At 41.8% G+C, this 21195-nt stretch overlaps 2 protein-coding genes and 3 non-coding genes across 7 annotated transcripts in view; all 5 read left to right on the top strand.

Moving 5' to 3' along the window:
• camkvl (CaM kinase-like vesicle-associated, like) overlaps positions 1–8628 on the top strand; it is a 57236-nt gene extending 48608 nt beyond the window's left edge. For both annotated transcript variants that reach the window (XR_005207368.1, XM_037773566.1), the window contains exon 13: positions 8615–8628. Coding sequence is in view for 1 of the 2 variants with exons in the window: in XM_037773566.1 (XP_037629494.1) it covers positions 8615–8621 (7 nt within the window). In the remaining variant the exon portion in view is untranslated. The remainder of the gene's footprint in view (positions 1–8614) is intronic.
• On the top strand, positions 524–21084 carry uba1 (ubiquitin-like modifier activating enzyme 1). Of its 2 annotated transcripts, none has more exons than XM_037773553.1 (26): positions 524–781; positions 6682–6798; positions 6893–6951; positions 7056–7224; positions 8438–8572; positions 8666–8772; positions 8853–8943; positions 9060–9192; positions 9280–9377; positions 9664–9810; positions 10133–10309; positions 12539–12646; positions 12757–12837; positions 13273–13425; positions 14070–14235; positions 14393–14589; positions 14825–14889; positions 15184–15379; positions 17122–17196; positions 17296–17485; positions 17675–17760; positions 18205–18297; positions 18910–19101; positions 19492–19593; positions 19692–19792; positions 19877–21084. In XM_037773553.1, exons 2-26 carry the CDS (start codon positions 6682–6684, stop codon positions 20010–20012), a joined length of 3174 nt encoding a protein of 1057 aa, XP_037629481.1. In that variant the 5' UTR covers positions 524–781; the 3' UTR covers positions 20013–21084. The 2 variants fall into 2 exon arrangements, with proteins under 2 accessions (XP_037629481.1, XP_037629482.1); XM_037773554.1 differs by lacking the exon at positions 524–781 and adding an exon at positions 4898–5169.
• Positions 16370–16490, top strand: LOC119490693. The gene has a single exon (XR_005207466.1). It is a non-coding gene; the product is annotated as a small nucleolar RNA U6-53/MBII-28 (small nucleolar RNA).
• On the top strand, positions 17864–17983 carry LOC119490694. The gene has a single exon (XR_005207467.1). It is a non-coding gene; the product is annotated as a small nucleolar RNA U6-53/MBII-28 (small nucleolar RNA).
• Positions 19217–19334, top strand: LOC119490692. The gene has a single exon (XR_005207465.1). It is a non-coding gene; the product is annotated as a small nucleolar RNA U6-53/MBII-28 (small nucleolar RNA).
• Positions 21085–21195: the final 111 nt, after the last annotated feature.

Raw genomic sequence — 21195 nt, 5'->3', positions numbered from 1 at the left:
GTATATATATATTATTATTATTATTATTAATAATAATTATTAATTATTATTATAATAATAATAATATAAATGTATTATTAGATATTATAATATATATATATATATATATATATATATATATATATATAATGTAAATGGATTTACAATGGTTTTTAGTGCTAGTGCTGAAAGAACCGTTATCCAATGATTACACACAGAGGCATCACGCCATGCCTACAAGTCCCATCAGTCCTTGCGTGAACTTCGGATTAGTCCATCCTCTTGGAAGGCACGGGGGGTGAAGAAAATATTAGCTAACTAACTAATTAGTTAACAGTTACCATGCGATTAAACTATTTAGAAGTGTATAAGTCGACACATTTTTACCTTCTATATTCTGTCATTCAACATTAAATACGAATAATAACATGTACTGTTTGAGTGCTTTTTCGGTGAACACCCCTATGAACGGTTGAATGATGGTGATGGTTGATGGTTGGTGCCCTGTAACGTGCACATGTTGCTGCTTTGCTTTGCTTTCAACTGAAATAGAGTGAGAGAGAGGGGGGAAACAGCCGGTTCTGGAACAGCCGGGTCAGGCAACCGTCCAGCGGAGAGAAAACTCACACAGAGACGGAGACACGGAGACACAGAGACAGACAGAGACACAGAGACCGCCACACACACTTTATCACAGTTTTTAACAATCAGCAGACACTGTTGATTTCATCACATTAGGTTTCTTTGCTTATATAAAAGCCGATTTTAATACTACAGATCAGGCCGAGTAATATCGGATGTGGTAAGTTCTGCACACTCTCGTCGTCTTGGTTAGTGTTACCTAGCACCCATTAGCTAGTTTGTGCTAACGTTAGCTTAAGTAGGAGGAGAAAAAGTCGTTGGGGTGGCTACTAAGATAGCTGGAGAAGCTACACACAAGCTAACAACTACGCAGTCTTGTTTGATCTGCGTTATATTGTGGAGTCGTGAACGTTTTAGTTGCAGGTTTGGCTGCTAACTGGAGCATTTTCAGCCCTTATAGCTAACCGTAAGCTAAACTGTGGCACGTAAAGCTAAGTAAATGTTGAATTTGCACATTTTATATTTTAGCTGGTGAAGCTAGTTTGGGCTACAAAACAATCAACTTAGATTGGACACAATTGTTCATGAGGCAAAACACTAAAGCTAACTTGAATGAAGAAAAAAGTACCAAGCAATAATATATTTTAACAGGTCAAAGATAAGCACAGTTCATAGTATATTTGTGTAGGTATATATATATATAGAGCCTATATTGAATACCCCTTTCCTGGCTTTTAGTAAGAAATGTTGTGAATGAGAAAATAGAGTGATTTAATATGACATTTGAGCTAGGGTGCTAGAGAAGCTACTGGCTATATTTCATCTAGATAGGTGTATTTTTGGTTAACGATGTTACCACAGTAACCACGTAATACTGGGCTAGTGTCTTCCTCTTTTAGCTTTGCCAGAGTTGGGAAGTCTATGACATTAATGCCTTAGATATAATGGTGGAAAAATAGTGTTTCTGTCATTTTGTGGGGATCCCCCTCGACATGTGTACCCGAGAATATGCGGCCCACTCTTTTTTTTTTTCCTGGGCCTTTGTCATTTGCCAGCAGGCACCCCCTCCCCCAATACTCCTCCTCCTCTTCTGCAAGGAATGCTGCTCACCCCTAACCTCAATGTGACTGAAGGGCCGAGACACGCTCAGCATCCACTATATAGCTAACGAGTACCTAATGTTGTACCTGGCTCTGTTATCATTGGAGCACACCATCATCAGACTTGACTAGTGTTTTTAGCTGGAACTCAGGAAAAAGGATAATATATTGAAACCATAATAAGATAAGATATTCCTTTATTAGTCCTGCAGTGGGGAAATTTGCAGTGTACAGCAGCGAAAGGGATAGTGCAAGTGTAACAAAATATGAACCATTTAAATAGAAGGAAGTATAAAAATAGGAGCAGTATATACAGTATTGACAATAAACAGACTATTAATAAAATTGCACAAGTGGAAAATGATATTGCACAGTGAGAATGAATGAAATACCTGAAAAATATCAGGTTATTGTCAGTTTTTTGGTGTGAAAGTGGTCTACACCTATTGGTGGTGCAGTGAGAATATGTCCAATTCGGTTAAAACCTTAAGATGTTATTTCCTTTTTGACGGTGCATTGTGGGGCACGTCGGGTGTAAAGTTTTGTATAATCAGTTCCATAATGAAACGCTAACCTGCCACTTCAAACAAAGATGCTTTTATTGTTGGATCTCATTCAGCTACCGATTAACGGGGCCTTTACTTTGAAAATAACACACAAAATAGTCTGTGTTTGGATCTTTTGCTTTCTTTGCACTTCTTGTGTCAGACATGCTCTGCTCCGTTTGTTTAGAAGAATTGCAAGGTGTTTCTTTCTTACATGGTTGTCCTGCAGTTCATTGTACAGTAATATACATGGCATGCATCTTCTGGTTTCATGTCATTTGCCAGGCACCCCCCTCCCCCAATACTACTCCTCCTCCTCTTCTGCAAGGAATGCTGCTCACCACTAACCTCAATGTGACTGAGGGCCGAGACGCTCAGCATCACTATAAGCTAGCAAAGTAGCACTACCTAAATATTGTACCTGTACCTCTGTTATCATTGGAGCACACCATCATCAGACTTGGACTAGTGTTTTTGCTGGAACTCAGGAAAAGGATCTTGAAACCATAATAATACACCCATTTGGTGGTGCAGTGAGAATATGTCCAATTGGGTTAAACCGTAAGATGTTATTTCCTTTTGATGGTTTCATTGTTTTGCAAGTTTTGTATAATCAGCTCCACAATGAAACGCTAACCTGCCACTTGAAACACAAAGATGCTTTTATTGTTGGATCTCATTCAGCTACCGATAGACGGGGTCTTTACTTTGAAAATAACACAAATTAGTCCGTGTTTGGATCTTTGCCTTCTTTGCACTTCTTGTGTCAGACATGCTCTTCGCGTTTTGTTTAGATGAATTGCAAGGTGTTTTCTTTACATGGTTTGTCCTGCAGTTCATTGTACAGTAATATACATGGCATGCATCTTCTGATTTCATATCATTTGCCAGGCACCCTCTCCCCTAACCTCAATGTGATTGAAGGGCTGAGACGCTCAACATTCACTATATAGCTAGCAAAGTAGCCTACCTTAATGTTGTAGCTGCACACCTGTTATCATTGGAGCACACCATCATCAGACTTGACTAGTGTTTTTGCTGGAACTCAGGAAAAGTATAATATCTTGAAACCATAATAAGATAAGATATTCCTTTAATAGTCCCGCAGTGGGGACATTTGCAGTTTACAGCAGCAAAAGGGGGATAGTGCAAAAAACAAGATGCATCAGCTAACCCAGTAAAAAAGAGCTAGACAAAGTGTAACAAAATATGAACCATTTAAATAGAAGGAAGTATAAAAATAGGAGCATTATATACAGTATTGACAAAAAACAGACTATTAACAAAATTGCACAAGTGGAAAATGATATTGCACAATGAGAATGAATGAATGAATGAATGAATTGAATTCCACCCGAAAATATCCGGTTATTGTCAGTTTTTTGGTGTGAAAGTGGTCTACACACATTGTGGTGCAGTGAGAATATTTCCAATTCGGTTAAACCTTACAATGTTATTTCATTTTTGATGGTGCATTGTGGGGCACATCGTGTGTAAAGTTTTGTCTAATCAGTTCCACAATGAAACAAAGATGCTTTTATTGTTGGATCTCATTCAGTTACCGATTGACGGGGTCTTTTACTTTGGAAAATAACACAAAATAGTCTGTGTTTGGATCTGTGCTTTTTTTGCACTCCTTGTGTCAGACATGCTCTGCGCGTTTTGTTTAGAAGATTACAAGGTGTTTTCTTTACATGGTTTGTCCTGCTGTTCATTGACTGAGGGCCGAGACGCTCAGCATCACTATAGCTAGCAAGTAGCCTACCTAAATGTTGTACCTGTACCTCTGTTATCATTGGAGCACCATCAGACTTGACTAGTGTTTTGCTGAACTCAGGAAAAAGGATAATATCTTGAAACCATAATACATCCTTTTGGTGGTATAGTGAGAATATGTCCAATTCGGTTAAACCTTAAGATGTTTTTTCCTTTGATGGTGCATTGTAAGTTTTGTATAATCAGTTCCACAATGAAACGTTAACCTGCCACTTGAAACAAAGATGTTTCTTTTGTTTGATCTCATTCAGCTACCGATAGACGGGCTCTTTACTTTGAAAATAACACAAAATAGTCCGTGTTTGGATCTTTTTCTTTATTGCACTTGTGTCAGACATTGTTTAGCAGAATTGCAAGGTGTTTCTTTTACATGGTTTGTCCTGCAGTTCATTGTACAGTAATATACATGGCATGCATCTTCTGGTTTGCAGGGGGGGGCGGGATGAATGAGCGTTGGGCTTATGTTATTTCCTTTCATGGGGCACGTCGGGTGTACGTTTTGTGTAATCATTTCCACAATGAAACGACTTTTCGCTAACCTGCCACTGAAACAAAGATGCTTTTATTGTTGGATCTCATTCAGCTACCGATAGACTTTAGGTCTTTATTTTGAAAATACCACACAAAACAGTCAGTGTTTGGATCTTTGCTTTCTTTGCACTTCTTGTGTCAGGCATTGTTTAGCAGAATAGCAAGATGTTTCTTTTACATGGTTTGTCCTGCAGTTCATTGTACAGTAATATACATGGCATGCATCTTTCTGGTTTGCAGGGGGGGGGCGGGATGATGTATGTTTAGCAGCCAATGAGCAGCTCGCCTTGGCTTAGCAGCGTGCTCACCGTGGATGTATTGGTGCTCACAGCCACCCTGTTCCTGTTGAATATTTCAGCCCATGCGTCACTTCGCTTCCTCCGCCCCTTTCTCTCCATCTGCCATTTTGGTTTTGTTCCCCGTCTGCAGTCGCAAAGCCAGCAACGCAATTACATAGAAGAGAGCCTCTCTCAGCACACAACGACATAGTGACTCGACAATATACAGCCGCAGACCAGACCATCCTAAATCCTCCGCATCGCATTTCTTTTTTCTTTTTGTCGAATTTACAATCATCGTTATATTTAACTTGACATCGAGATAAACTGCGGGAGAGGAGCGGGTTCGCATTGGGAAGGGACCGAGAAGGATTATTGGTAAGAAAAGGAGAAATCAATGGAAGCACGAGTAGTGATGGCTAACCTTTAGGCTTTTTCATTCGCTGAAAAAAAAATATGCTTACATTGATTGTGACGAAAGTCGGACGGTGGATTCTGTTTGGGCGTTGAATCACATCGATAGAGGAGATGTGCTTTAACTAGCTGTCATCAAAATCAATCTGGTTTTTTTTTGCGAGCAGGTTGCATTTATCTAGCTTCAGCTGCTAGCTTGTAAAGTTGTGTGTTCCGCACTGAGAGGAGGAGATGCAGCAGGCCTAGGCCGAGCTGCTAATGGAGACAGACTCCGGTGTTTTCTTGCCTCTTAACTTATTAATGTTCTGTCCACTTTGCCAAATCACTTAGGCTAACGTTAACCGATTGGTAAGGCAAGCAGCCTACTTAATCCGTTTTCCTCTCGGTGTCGTTATGTTATTTGATGTACCTTTTGATTAACATTAAAAAGCATGAAAATGGAGCTATGTTTGTGTCAGGGTGTGCAGCAGCACGGTAACCCGACTAACCTCCTCCGTGCTTTGCTGTATCATCGTGCCTTCATTTTCGTTTTTGATGAAAGGCTACCGTTCAGTAGAATGTCATTTTACCTGATGTGTTTTGTTTTAAGACTTGTACCAGCTTCCCCTTTTTATCATGTGAAGTTGCAGTGAGGTTTATAAACGGTTAAGTTAGACTTTTAGGACGCAGGTTTAGATGCGGAAATTGTGGCCGTCGCGGTGGGGAATGTGTGTTCGAGATACTGCGGCCTGTTTCACTTCCCGAAGTCACTGGCTTTGTCCGGATCATTCCGTTAATCACAGTGCAACGATCGTTTGTTATCTTTATTTCATTTTTTAACCTTGTTATATCTCCACACCGAGGATAGTTCCTACTGCATTGTATGGATCCTTGTGTCCACACCTGCAGGCCCCCGTGAGGTGTTGCTCACTTTACCGCAGTGAAGTTTTAATGATTCAGCTCTTTTTCTGTTGAAACGATGTTGGCAGGCCCTTGACTAACCGGCATAATGAACAATGAGCAGTAAACAGCCACCCCTGTCTCTCTGAGCATGAAAAGAACTGATAATGCTGCTATTCATGTCTCCTCCCAGGCTCAGTTCGTTTTCTAGCAGATTTGTGTTTGGCCTGCAGCCAGCCCAGCTGCTCCCTGGACTAGAAATCCTCTCTTCCAACATTAAGGGGGGATTTGGGTAGCATTTAGCTTGGATACTCGTATTCCGTAGGATTGACTTCTATATGTTTTCACTTATTTGTAAATTAAAATGTAAAACTATTGTCTTTTTGAAAACCTCCACGTAATACAAACACGTGGACACTGGGTTGCCTCTGCCTGCTTGATTTATTTAATCATTGAAGCTGTCAAGTTTGAATTCCTTATATATATTATCCATTATAAATTAATTAATATAAAATTTCGTAAAGGGGAAATGTTAAGTGCCAACATGGGGCAGCTTGCCTCGTATGACGGTCTTTAACACCGTGTGTTGATGCACAGATGTCCAGCTCGCCGCTGTCCAAGAAGCGTCGCTTGTCAGACACAGAGACGAAGACGGGATCCCACTGCTCCTCCTCTAACTCTGTCAGAACTGATCTGTCCCACACACCTGCCAACGTAAGCACTAACACACACACACACACACACACAATACACCTTTGATGAAACTTGATACACAAACTGATTGCAACCCCTCTTTGTGTTTCCACAGGGCATGGCTAAGAATGGCAATGATGCTGAGATCGATGAAGGCCTGTACTCCAGACAACTGTAAGTCTGATCTAATGAAGGGAAAACGGAAAAACTGACTGTTTTTATTTTTGTTGTTTTAACAACGCATAGTTGTGCTGATGGTACTTCCTCTCCTTCTGTAGGTATGTGTTGGGCCATGACGCTATGAAGCGCATGCAGAACTCCAATGTCCTAGTCTCTGGTATGAGAGGTCTTGGAGTGGAGATTGCCAAGAACGTCATCCTGGCAGGAGTAAGAAGTGTCACTGTTCATGACGAAGGAGTTGCAGAATGGAGAGACCTCTCCTCTCAGGTGTGTGGAAGCATGCAGGGATATTCCCGTTTTGCAATCAAATTGTTTTTGTTTTATTCAGTCTGGCAGACAATGGTTCACTCAGCCTTTGTACTTTTATTGGAGATTCATCTGGTGTGCCATAGTCTTTGAGCCTGATTCCAAAGTAGAGTATCTGTTATGAGTCACTCGTTGTGTAGTATTGTTGCTATCCAAAAAGAGTACTGCAGCCACCCCCACCCTTGCTACCCATGGGCTGACCCAGATTTATCAGTGGGTGGCCTCTCCCTGGGTTATAATCATCGTAGAGCTAAAGCCTGTTTTAGGACATCGTTACAGTGGAGAGATTGTTTAGGTCTATCAGCCTGCGACCCCGCATTCTAATGTGTCTATTTAAGGCCAGACGGATAAATGTGTGAATGGACTGCTCAGGTGTTCAGTCAGGATGCTCAGCAGAGACCTCTTTTTTTGTGACCTTACAGAAGTGTATGATTGCGTATGTAAGCTGCATCTGTGATCATCCAGTCTGAGTTTAACCTTGTGCTCTCAAAAAATTCTATTTTAGCCACTGGCATTTGCCCCAGTTTCTATTCTCATTCAATTGAATAGCCTATGTGTATTTCGGTCACTTATGACATGTCATCCATTTTTTTATAGTAATCAACCACTGAATCTCAGGCCATGTCCACACTTGGCAAATTTTTATTTACATGGATAACAGATGTAAAAAAAACAAACGGTACTAGCTGGATCACATTTTCCAACATTGATGTATTCCTGCACAGACATGTTCGGCTGTAAAGCAGAATTGAGAGGAAGCCAACTGTCACCTTTTAACTCTTCTGATTGCACTTTTTGAACGTCAGTACAGCCAATTGCAAACTAATTGTGTATTTGGCTATACTGAAACATTAAATACATCATTGTGTAGATTAGGAGGTGACTGAAACAAGGTTTAAACTGCTGAGACCAAGTGACTCAATTGGGTCTGTCTCTTTCCTGACTTAATGATAGCTGCGATTGCCTCAATTTGTCAGCCAACTGAAATAGAAACAGAGAGCAGATAGAAAAGATTTAGCTGTTTTTTGTGTTTTGATATTTCTGTGTTGATTGGGAACCCTTCCAAAATGACCTGAAAACCTTAGTATGGACACAAGTTGTTTTCACGATATGTGTGGACATGTTTATTCTATCCGTTCTTCCCTGACATTTTCTATTTATATTGTGTGGTCAGTTTTACCTTCGGGAGGAAGACCTGGGGAAGAACCGAGCAGAGGTGAGTCAGCTCCGTCTGGCTGAACTCAACAACTACGTTCCTGTGACCGCCTACACCGAAACACTCACTGACGACTACATGACCAAGTTCCAGGTATAAGTTGGGTAGAAGCTAGTGCCCCGCTCATTTCAGCAGTCGGTAGGGAAAGAACATTTTGTGTTTTAAATATCTCTCTTTGCGCCCTAGGTGGTGGTGCTGACGAACTCCACTGTGGAAGAGGCGGCTCAGGCGGGAGAGTTCTGCCACCGCAAAGGAATCAAGCTGGTTGTCGCAGAGACGCGTGGTCTGTTTGGGTAAGATTGCGACACTTTTCGTTCATTTACCTTTCACACATCGAGGTCTAGTGTTAATGTTCGCATGTTGTGTTTTGTAGCCAGCTTTTCTGTGACTTCGGTGAGGAGATGACGGTGTACGACTCCAATGGAGAGCAGCCGCTGAGTGCCATGATTTCCATGATCACCAAGGTTAGTCCCTACTGGCCACGAATGTTTTTTTCCATTTGCTGCTGTTACGAATAAGGACAAGCTTCAAGACAAATTAAATTTTGACCCAAAATGTTGTTCACTCTTGGTTTCTTCAGGACAATTCAGGGGTTGTGACATGTCTGGATGAGGCTCGTCATGGCTTTGAGAGTGGAGACCATGTCACCTTCACAGAGATCCAGGGTATGACGGAGCTCAATGGCTGCCAGCCAGTGGAAATTAAAGTTCTGGGTAAGACCTGTTTCTATTCAAGAACAAGACATGTTTTAGTTAGTCTGGTTATAGTTGTTACAAATTGACGACTCCTTTTCTGTCCAGGTCCCTACACCTTCAGCATCTGCGAGACAACTGGCTTTACAGATTATATAAGAGGAGGGATTGTGTCCCAGGTCAAGATGCCCAAGAAGATCGCTTTTGTAAGTGGCTGGCTTTTTCCACACCAAGTTAGGTCACCGTGACATAGCAGCTCATTTATATTTTCCATCATAGACCTTTTTGGAGTGTGACTCTTACTTGCATTTTCCTTTTTCCTTACTTTCACATTTCTTACTTGGTCTTTTTTCCCCATTATTGCCATTGATCAGTGAAACCACATCTAATCTCATCACAATACTGGTGCCACCCCATTATCTACTGATGCTGTCACCAGTGGAATATTTGAAAGAGTCCAACCTCACTATCTTGTTTGCCTTTGCTGTGCAGAAATCCTTCTCTTCCTCCATGGCTGAGCCAGAGTTCGTGCTGACAGACTTTGCCAAGTTTGAGCGTCCAGGACAGCTTCACCTGGGCTTCCAGGCTATCAACGACTTCCAGAAGAAACACAACCACCTTCCTGCACCTTGGAACCGGGTCAGTCTTACGCCATGTTATTACAAATACCACAGTGGCCTGAAGTTTCTGGGATTTAATTTAATGAGTTTGGATAAAACCCAACCTTTTGATAATGACGTTAAATATATATAATAACAGTCAAATGAGACAGGAAAGTTGTTGTGAGTAATAATGAAAATAACTTAATATAGCCTCTATCATTAAAAGCAAAATCTAAAATAACTGTAGCATTACACATGAATAAATGTGCAGCACCGCATAGCAACATTCACACTCAATTAGTATTAGTCAGTGAGTTTTCTTTAGCATTTTGAAACATGCTGTGCTTTGTGTATTCCAGGCTGATGGTGAGGAGCTATTGACATTAGCCAAAGAGGTGAACTCTGCCCAGACGGGGTCAGCTAAAGTGGAGCAGATGGACGAAGCTCTTATCAAAAAGCTGTCATATGTTGCTGCTGGTGACTTGGCCCCTGTCAACGCCTTCATTGGAGGTCTGGCTGCACAGGAAGTGATGAAGGTCAGTGGCGCACTGTGAGCAAAATATGGTGGATTCAGTACTACAGTATCTGCTGTAGTTATGTGTTTTTGTTTTTTAAATCATGTTTTCAGTCCTTTTGGTTTACTACTGCGTAAATTCAGGAAATGGGTTATCAGTGTCTTTGTGGAGGGGTGTTACTGTTATCAGTGAATAGACATGTTTGGACATGTACTGCACGAACTTGTTCAAACCTAATCAATCTTGTAGGGAAGTAGAGAGGTCAACGGTTAATCGGTTAACCATCAACAACATTTATGACCCGTTGAGCGTGGCGGTCTAAATGTTAATTTACGGTCTATAGCCTAGGTTAATTTACGGTCTATATTTTAATTTGTTCAGAGGGGACGCACTGCGGCGAGCACACAGAGCGTGTTTGTCTTGCCGTGTCACTCTCAGAGTGAATTAAAGAGCAGGCGAGAAAGCAGACAAGTGAGTATTGAAAATGATTTCATTCAGAACTAATGCGTCATCTGAACATTTAGAACGAACATTGGCTGATAACGATCGACGGCCTATCCATTGGAGCACCCGTGATGCGGCGATAAACTTCAACGCCAACATAAAATAAAATAAAGGCAATACATAAAACATTAAAATTGGATGGATATAGCGCTTTGGAATGTGGCCCTGGGGTAAAAGGAAAGTGAATAATGTATTTTGCGTCATTTTGCGCTTCTTTATTTTTTCTTCTTAAAAATAAACCAGTTAGTTACCGGTTAATGGGTGTCGGGCTATCGAAAGCAAAATTAACCGATACTGATATCCCTACTTTGTCTGTCATACATGCTTCTGTACTAGGGGTGGAACGGTACGTGTATTTGACCCGAATTGTTCGGTTCGGTCCGCGACATCCTTTCGGTTTGCCATTACCCAAACAGCTCTTTATGTCTACTAATCGCACGCACGGAACAGAAACTCTGGAGCGTGAGTTTTACCCGGAAAGTTTTGGCAGCGCACCAGGAATGGTAACAGCGCTGTAGCAGCGCAGTAGCTTGTGATAGTCAAGCTAAACCGACAACAATTTTTGTCAAACTGTTTGCCGGCACTGTTCAACTGAAGTCGGGTTTATATTCTGACACTTGAAACATTTAATTTGCGACGGCATCACCCGAATGTGTCGATTAGCGGAGCGAAACAAAAGCAGACTGGACAAGAGAGTCCGTTCCCCGACAGCATTCGGGCAGCCTCCCACTGCAGATGCACACCGTGCCAAAGTAATATCTAATGCTATAAGAGTGCTTATCACTGCATATACGACCACACTCAATCGTAAACAATACAGACTTGAAGCATATGGTCAAAGTGCGTGAGTGTGAATTTTAGTCTGTTGTGCCTATCCTGTATAAAGTAGCATAAGCAGCAGTTGAGGATTTACCTGTTGGTTCCTTAAGATGGAACATTACATTTACATTACAGACATTTGTGTTTTTATTTTTGTAATTTATTTTTTCTTATTGACAATATGTCAGTATTTGAGTGCCGTAACTCTTATAGTAAGAACTATGACCAATGAGCCACTGTCGAACGAGTGGGAGATAAAAAGCTGCGTTTTGCAGACGCGCCTCTTTTATTAGAGCCACACAGTGACACATCTCTCTGAAGCACTGACACAAGCAGTGACAGATTGGAAACTGGAGAGAGGCAACAGCACAATCCCTGTAATGTTTTTTTATATTTATTCATTATTTTTAATTAACACAGTGGTACAGAAATCCAACCTTACTCCTTTCCAAATACTGCCCTTTTTGAGTGGAAAAACAAATCTTTCAATTAAGAGCTGATAATCAGGGAATTGAGACATACTGTATGTTATACTGTATGTTATACTGTTGTTGTTTTTTTAGCATAGTTCTGGTTGAGTTTATGCTTGAATTTATGGCCTGCAAGTTGATGGCCTTCGTCTATAATTTCATCATTTATATGAAAATGACAAAGCTGCATTTTTTTTGTTTGTACTTATTACTGCAGAAGACCTATTCTTTCAATTAACATTTGTCAATGAAGAAGTGTTTATGTTCTTTATGTAAGCCATACTTTTGTTAAAGCAAACATTTGTTAACTTATTTTTGCCAAATAAATGAAAAGCATGTTGAAATCTGAAATTGACCTCCGTGCTGTACCATAAATGAACCGAACCGAAAACCGTGAATTTTGTGAACCGTTGCATCCCTGTTCTTTACATTTGTTATAAACTCATTTTTCTTTTAGGCATGCACGGGGAAATTTATGCCCATGATGCAGTGGCTGTACTTCGATGCCCTGGAGTGCCTGGCTGAAGAGGAAGGAGTCGAGCTCACAGAGGAAGAGTGCGCCCCTGTAGGTGTTCAGAGCACATCACACACACCTATACTGAGGACGGATGCACATGACGGTGACAAAAGATTGGTGTTAAATCCGTTCTCCTGTCTCTTGTCTTTTTCTCACAGAGGAACTGTCGATACGATGGGCAGATTGCAGTGTTTGGCACCAAGCTGCAGGATTTGCTTGCCAAACAGCGCTACTTCCTGGTGAGTCGACCAATGGAAAACTTTCCAACACCTTCTGTCATCCTGTTGCTAAGGGAGCTTTAGATGATAAGTCTGGTGATGGTCTACAGTGGAGTTAAAGGAAGTATATAGGAAATTATCTAGCCTTGTAAAAAAAAAAAAATATATATTGAGAGACGGCATAATACATTGTTGATTTTGTCTATTTTGGGCTTGTTGACAAAAACCTATAATATGGCCAGCCTTATCTTTCAACAGATGCATTTGTTTGACTTTGCCACATTTACATATTTTTGACCTGGTGTACCACAAGCATTGCTCTGTCTGTATAGTATAATATTAGTATTTCTCTACTGAACATTGTAAATGGATGATGTTTGTAAAGTAGTGTTACAATGGAACATCCAGTACAACATGGATAGCTTTACTCACTGAGAGGGGTTTTTATCATTCCAGGTCGGAGCCGGTGCCATTGGCTGCGAGCTGTTGAAAAACTTTGCCATGATTGGACTGGCAGGCGGCGAGGGCGAGGTCATCGTGACCGACATGGACACCATAGAGAAGTCCAACCTCAACAGACAGTTCCTCTTCAGACCCGCCGACGTCACGGTCAGTATCATCTTTGCTCAACCGTCTGTCTGTAGGTAGATATGAAGTAGAGGGTGCACATAAGTTGGCAATTTATCGATTGAATTTGATATTTTCCGAGCAGTGCTGCATATGGATTTCCTGTTCGCTGTAACTGCTCCTGAGTGCACTCGCTCTAAATGCTGCTGATTGACGAAGTAATGATACAACGTTAAATAGAGGAAACGGAATGCCTGGGGTCATAATGGCTCATTGTTGATGTATTAGAGTATTGGTTATTTCATGTGGTGCTAAATTAAACGCAGTGACCTTCCAAGGTACAGATTGGTATTGAAATACTATTATTGATACATGGCATTGCTTGCCTCAGTTTATTCAAGTGTGACATTGTTACATAAGAAACCAACAACTGCCTGAGACATGCCGTAGGCCATAAATATATTGTTGGACTGTCCTTAGTGATGGTGCCCTTCATTATTAAGCTACACAACTCATGCACAGAAATGAGAGTAAAGAGTATTTTTGTGTGGACTACAAATCAGTCAAGTATTAAAGTATGAGGACTATACCGGTTTTCTGCTGGTCAGTTGCGATACTGATGTTTGTATTTCATCAGAAAGTTCCAAGGGTCACTATTAATATCATTTGTATGTATTTGGTAACAGAAAATGAAGAGTGACACAGCCGCTGCTGCAGTGAAGCAGATGAACCCCTCCATAAGGATCACAGGTCACCAGAACAGGGTGGGCCCCGACACAGAGAGGGTCTACGACGACGACTTCTTTGAGAGCCTTGACGGAGTGACAAATGCACTGGACAATGTTGATGCACGTAAGTAGACACAGAACTTTTGATTACTTCAAATCTTTTTAACAACGGTGTTAACTTAATAGAAAATGCAAATTTAGGATTTTGGCACTAGAAACCATACATTGTCCCTCTTTATTTAAGCTCCGTCTTCTGCCTTATGTTTGTGCCCATGGTGCAGGTATGTACATGGATCGAAGGTGTGTGTACTACCGTAAACCCTTACTGGAGTCTGGTACACTGGGTACCAAAGGCAACGTCCAGGTTGTGATCCCCTTCCTCACAGAGTCGTACAGCTCCAGCCAAGACCCACCTGAGAAGTCCATCCCCATCTGTACCCTCAAGAACTTCCCGAACGCCATCGAACACACACTGCAGGTCAGTAGGCAACACACACAAAACAATGTATTGTGTATAGAATTATTGAATATGTCATGCTTTAACAGCTGTTGGTAAGAATGTATTTTATCACTTTCAAACAGGAGAACAGCAATATCTCTGGGAATTGTCAATTAATTTTATTGTCCTCAAAGGATCAGTTTTTAGTTTAACACAAACTGTACTTCTGATTCAGTGTATGATTGATCTGTTCTCAATAATGTCTTGTGTTCAGTGGGCCCGCGATGAGTTTGAGGGACTCTTCAAACAGCCACCAGAGAACGCCATGCAGTACCTCTCGTGAGTTGCCTTCCCTTTTCATACCAAGTGATCACTGTAGTTACTTAAATATAGGATATGCTCTTTTCATTCTGAAAGTTGTTCAGATTGGAAAAAATTACTACTCTTTGCATTCATAGTTGGAGATGGTGATATTGTCAAGTGTTTGTGGAATTTGTTGGTGATCTCTTCAATTCTAAAAAAACAAAATCCCATGCTTAAAATGATTCTTAAACCAACCCTGCTGTGTGAACAACATATGAACAAAAAATGACAGCTCTTCACGTGTTTGGTTTTTGATCATTGTCCTTGCAGAGATCCTAAATTCATGGAGCGTACCCTGAAACTCCCCGGAGCTCAGCCTGTTGAGGTGCTGGAGGCTGTTTACAAGAGTCTTGTCACAGACTGCCCCCACAGCTGGGCCGACTGTGTAGCCTGGGCACGCAACCACTGGCAGTGCCAATACAGCAACAACATCCGCCAGCTACTGCACAACTTCCCCCCAGAACAGGTACTTATTGAGCTCACTGAATGATATCACAGTTGACTTGGAATGCTTGCTGTCTGGTCTGGGGTCCCCCCCACCCCCACCCCATTTTCTTATGGACACAAAACATAGCCTTGTCCCCTGTTATTATTTAGTATTCTTGTCCAATTTTAATTTATTTAGAAGTCAATGGTTTTTTTTAAGGTCTGTTGTTAACACAAGCTTAAGAGATTTTAACATTTTGTTCTACGATATGATAGAAAAGATCTCCGCACACCTAGATCTGTACAGTATTGCACTTTATTCTAAGCTTTCGGTCTGTCAGACCTTCATCAGAACATACATGAATCAACAATGGACAGGCTGGTAGAAATACCCAATCCCATGCAGTGCACCTGTGCACACCCTGGTGGTAGAAGCGCCACCTCTTGGGAATTGTAGTTTTAGTAGAGAACTGTGAGGCATACAAATAGATGCCATATTTGTTTTATAATACAAAAAGGGGTGGAACACAGTGAATATAGAAAAAAACATATATAATCACGAAGCACCTAATAGTAATATTTTCATCACATTATAAATGGGGCCTTCAGAAGGATCAGGCATAAGCCATCATAAATCAGAGATCTCCAGATCTATAAGAAAAAAACATTTTGAAAGCTTTTACATGTCTTAAAAAAAGCGTTTGCTAACAAGTGGCTAAATGAGACTAAACGTCATCACGCCGACTCGTTTGCAGCCTCGTAGTGTATACCTGCACTCATGTGACCGCGGTGTAGTTCGTTTGTAACATAACGTTAGCTTTTTACTTCTGGCGATTGTATTCACACTTCATTTGTGGAGATTATCTTGCTGAACAAAACATGCAAGTATCATAAACGTTTGTTCGCCACAGAGCTTATTTTCTGCTATAATGCAAAACCCAAATGGAACTCAACCTGCACTAATTGTAGTCCCGTTTTTGTTTGTCATTTCTGAAACGCCAAATGTAGTCATTAGATTAATTTTCTTCATCTCCGATGATGATCCAGCCATGCTAATACCGATACACCAGGCAGATGTAGTATGTCTGCCTGGGTGTAAGTGAGTGTTACTCGCCTTCTCACGCTGATGGTATCAGTGTGTACTGAGGAGAAATATACATATTATTTTTTTTTAATGTGAATTCTACCCAGCTCTTAATGCATTTTAGCAAAGAACAGCAATAACTGAGTGCTGTTTGAGAAGGTACACAATCTTTCCTCCTATATCTACATGTCTCTGTAATCGCCCCAACTATGCTGTTAGTCCTCAATGCAACCATCAACCTGCACTAATTGTAGTCCTGTTTTCGTTTGCCCTGTATAACCACGATGATGACACCAAAATCCCATTGTTTTTTTTGATGAGGGAACTTGTGTGATTCTAACTTCTAGGTTGGCCTACAAAAATATGTCATCCATGTAGCACTCTATAGACTAGCGATCTGTCACGGATGTTCTCCTGCCTTTGTACTTGCATCCTTAACTCAGCTCAGTTTCAGGCCCGGTTTGTGTCCGACTGGAGACCTTGGTTGCATGTTGTTCTCAACTCTCTCTCTCCCCTCATCCCCTGTCCTTTCTCTAATTTTGTCTATCTAATAAATGCATAGAATGTAATTGATGTAATTCTCATAAGTAATGAGATTTGTTAAGGAACCATTGTTATAATTGTAAACTCCCAACCCCAGCTTTAGGTTTTGCATTTTAGTGATCCTGATGTATTAATTTCTTATTTGTGGCTTTCAGCTCACCAGCTCTGGTGCCCCCTTCTGGTCTGGCCCAAAGAGGTGTCCTCACGCCCTAGATTTCTGCACTAGCAATGTAAGTATGGGTTTCTTATGTGTCACCTACTAGACCATCATCTGTTCTGAACTCGTCCATCCTGTCTCAAGATAATGACTGAAGTGCTCTCTTGTGTAGGAGCTGCACATGGACTACGTAGTGGCAGGAGCCAACCTGTTTGCCCAGACATACGGCCTGCCAGGCAGCACTGATCGTGCCGGCGTGGTCAAGATCTTGCAGGAGGTCAAGGTGCCAGTCTTCACCCCTCGTTCAGGGGTTAAAATCCACGTCTCTGATCAGGAGCTGCAGAATAGCAATTCCTCTGTTGGTAAGATGCGCAAATCTATGCATGTGCAAACAAAGCATTTCAAATCATAAATCAAGTTTTTGGAGAAATTCAGCTAAAAGAGTTGTTTATATGATGTCATTTCTTGTTTGTAATAGCTTATACATTGAAGTCAGGGGTCATTACGTATGCTGTGAGACACATGTACAACTGATCTCTTTGTGTATATAGATGACTGCAGACTGGAGGAGCTGAAGGTCCAGCTGCCTTCCCCTGAATCTTCAAACTTCAAACTGTGCGCCATTGACTTTGAGAAGGTACAAAAGTCTTTCCTCCTATATCTACATTTCTCTGTAATCGCTGTTTTTGTTTGCCATCTCTGAAACGCTAAATGTAGTCATTAGATTTATTTTTTTTTATCTCCGATGATGATCCAGCCATGCTAATACCGATACACCAGGCAGATGTAGTTTGTTTGCCTGGGTGTAATGAGTGTAACTCGCCTTCTCACGCTGATGGTGTCAGTGTGTACTGAGGAGAAATATACATATTCTTTTTTTAAATGTGAATTCTACCCAGCTCTTCATGCATTTTAGCAAAGAGCAGCAATAACTGAGTGCTGTTTGACTTTGGGAAGGTACACAATCTTCCCTCCTATATCTTCATTTCTCTGTAATCGCCCCAACTATGCTGTTAGTCCTCAATGCAACCATCAACCTGCACTAATTGTAGTCCTGTTTTTGTTTGTGCTGTGTAACCAGGATGATGACACCAACTTCCACATGGACTTCATTGTAGCATCATCCAACCTGAGAGCAGAGAACTACAGCATTCCCCCCACAGACAGACACAAGGTGGGTCACACACATTTTTCTGGCGTTGGCTTTGGGTGAAATAACTTAGTTTTACTGGTGTTGTTGTTTAGCTGCAAGTTTAAAGGTGCTAAATTACATATTCAGAGCATATCTATGATTGAGGGATTGCCTCCGCAACGCTCTCAGCATGGCGACGGCTGAGCTAACAGCAGGAACAGTGCAAACGGAAGCAACAGTGCTGACAGACGGAGATATCTGTTCTTAACTGGGGTGGAACCGGTGGGTGGGCGTCACACTTCCGGGACGATGCCGTGGGTCAGGGCAGCGTTCTAAGCTGTAACCGCTGTATGAGTACAGTGCAGAGTGGCGCCCGTGAGCTACTCATAGGGGTGCACACACACACTGGGACTCACATGCACGCGTGGTCGCACTGGCTATGTCAACAAAGCACAGAGAACCTCTGATTACAACATATACACACACACACAGGGGAGTGTGACTTCATTCTCAGCTCAGGTAGACATTACTCCTCTATATCTTTACATAGCAAACGGTTGTTTGCTGCTGTATTAATGCTCTGAATTTAGAATTTAGTACCTTTTTAAACTCCTTGAAACAATAACTCATCTCACTCATCACCATCCAATACAGAGCAAACTGATAGCCGGCAAGATCATTCCTGCCATCGCCACTACCACGGCCGCAGTGGTGGGCCTGGTGTGCCTGGAGCTCATCAAGATTGTCCAAGGACACAAGAAGCTGGAATCCTTTAAGAATGGCTTCATGAACTTGGCCCTGCCTTTCTTTGCCTTCTCTGAGCCCATCGCTGCTCCCACACACAAGGTAGGCAGCTGCATGTGAATCGTTGATGGATGTCTATATGATGGCCTTTAATACTCAATATGTTAAGTGTCATCTCTGAAATGCTACCCAAATGTAGTCATTAGATGTTTTTTATCTCCCGTGATGAACTAGCCATGCTAATACCGATACACCAGGCAGCAGTTTGTCTGCCTGGGTGTAAGTGAGTGTAACTCGCCTTCTCACGCTGATGGTATCAGTGTGTGCTGAGGAGAAATATACATATTCTTTTTTTTTTTTAATGTGAATTCTACCCAGCTCTTCATGCATTTTAGCAAAGAGCTGCAATAACTGGGTGCTGTTTGTGATTTATCTCTTTGTGACTGACATCATCCTTGGCATCAATCCTCTCTTTTGATTTTGTTTTTGCAGTACTATGAAATCGATTGGACGTTGTGGGATCGCTTCGAGGTCGCCGGGTTGCAGCCCAACGGGGAGGAGATGACACTCCGACAGTTCCTGGACTATTTTAAAGTACGTTCTCATCAACTCCTCTTCACTTTGCCACCACGTAGTTTCTTTCTTTCTGACGTATAATTAACCAAACCCCTATTTTTGTTTTTCTTTGTCAGAATGAGCATAAGTTGGAAATCACCATGCTTTCTCAGGGAGTGTCCATGCTCTATTCCTTCTTCATGCCTGCTGCCAAACTCAAGGAGAGACTGGACCTGCCGTGAGTATCTATTGTCTAGATGCACGTCTTTAGCAATGAGAGGCATGACATTTTTAATAATTGTATTCTTGTGTCTTTTTTTAGGATGACGGAGATCGTCACCAAGGTGTCCAAAAAGAAGCTCGGCAAGCACGTGAAAGCCTTGGTGTTCGAGCTGTGCTGTAACGACCTGTCAGATGAAGACGTGGAAGTGCCCTATGTCAGATACACCATCCGCTGAGCTCCACACTGAACCCACCCACAGGAGGGTGGGCGATTACAGGGGGGGTGGGGCGTTCTAAGTGAGGAGTTGAGGTTGGGGATCGAGGGGGGGGAAGGGGTGGGTGGGTTGATCCAGGTCAGCTCTATTGGATCAATCAGTTTCTTTTTAGGCCTGTGGTTTGTGTAAACCTGTGCCTGAGTGTACATAGCCCCAGTAAGCTGATTTAAGGATACTTGTATGTGTGTTAGGGATCCAGTTGTTGCTGGGCTGCGGGAACAGGGGTGTCATTGGAGGAAGGGAGCATGTATACTGGACCTCTTGATGTTTCTCAGTAGCAGAACCTCTCCGCTCAGTTTAAATTCTAAGCCTTAGTGTTCTCTTGGTACTCCTAGCCCAGCTAGTGTCCCCTCTGAAACATCCTCAAACTCTTTACTAGCCTTCAGCACTAAAGGAGGGATCTTTTAATCCAGCCAACTGTCTCCCCTCCACTCTACTTGCTCTCTTCCCTCCCCCAAACCCCCTGTCTCTTAGACCTGGTCCCACATTACTGTTTTGTTCTTCAAAGATGCACCTCCATTAAAATAAAAGTTCAGCCAAAAATCCCCCCAAAATAGCAACACATCTTTTGCGACCCCATTTTGCCCCCAAGCCACTGCTCTCAATTCTACCCCGAGACCCCCAAATTTGAAACCGTAGAAGACACAGCTAGACCCGAGTCAACAGCCTCTCCCGACTGGAAAATAATCTGATTATCTCACGTCGGCAGAATAGGAACCCATGCCGAATTTGAGGCGCCCCTGCACCCACTTCATCTTAGCACTCTGTGGCTTTGGAGGGGCTCTTGCACATGACATCAGTTTTTCTCTTTATTCTCTTTATATTTCATGTGTTTTTGTTCATTTCTATTTTATTTCTTTGGACGGGGGGGGGGAGGCCAACAGAGTTTTGGCACACACCTTGTAGATCATAAACCGTCTTCTTTCTACTTTGTTAACTCCAAAATGACATTACAGTATAAGAGCAAGGCAATGAGATGTATCTTGAAATGGGAGCACTTAGTGTGATAGTGAATAAACATGTAAAAACACAATCTGGATTTGTTGTTTTGTTTTTGTCTCTCTGTGAGGTAAATAATGTGTCTGATTAAATATGTCACTTGTGGTGTAACACTTTGGTCGCACAATCATTTTTAAATTGTCAC

The sequence above is a fragment of the Sebastes umbrosus genome, chromosome 6, assembly GCF_015220745.1.
Source record: "Sebastes umbrosus isolate fSebUmb1 chromosome 6, fSebUmb1.pri, whole genome shotgun sequence".
NCBI classification, from domain to species: domain Eukaryota; kingdom Metazoa; phylum Chordata; class Actinopteri; order Perciformes; family Sebastidae; genus Sebastes; species Sebastes umbrosus.
Note: the sequence above shows the minus strand (reverse complement) of the source record. Positions and strands in the feature narration are given on the sequence as shown.

What these genes read in the sequence shown, in the direction of transcription:
- uba1 (XM_037773553.1), top strand. Translation starts at nt 6,682, where the DNA reads ATGTCCAGCTCGCCGCTGTCCAAGAAGCGTCGCTTGTCAGACACAGAG. An exon ending in ACTGGACAATGTTGATGCAC is followed by an intron (nt 14,236 to 14,392) that starts GTAAGTAGACAC and finishes CCCATGGTGCAG; the next exon opens with GTATGTACATGGATCGAAGG. An exon ending in AAGGAGAGACTGGACCTGCC is followed by an intron (nt 19,793 to 19,876) that starts GTGAGTATCTAT and finishes GTCTTTTTTTAG; the next exon opens with GATGACGGAGATCGTCACCA.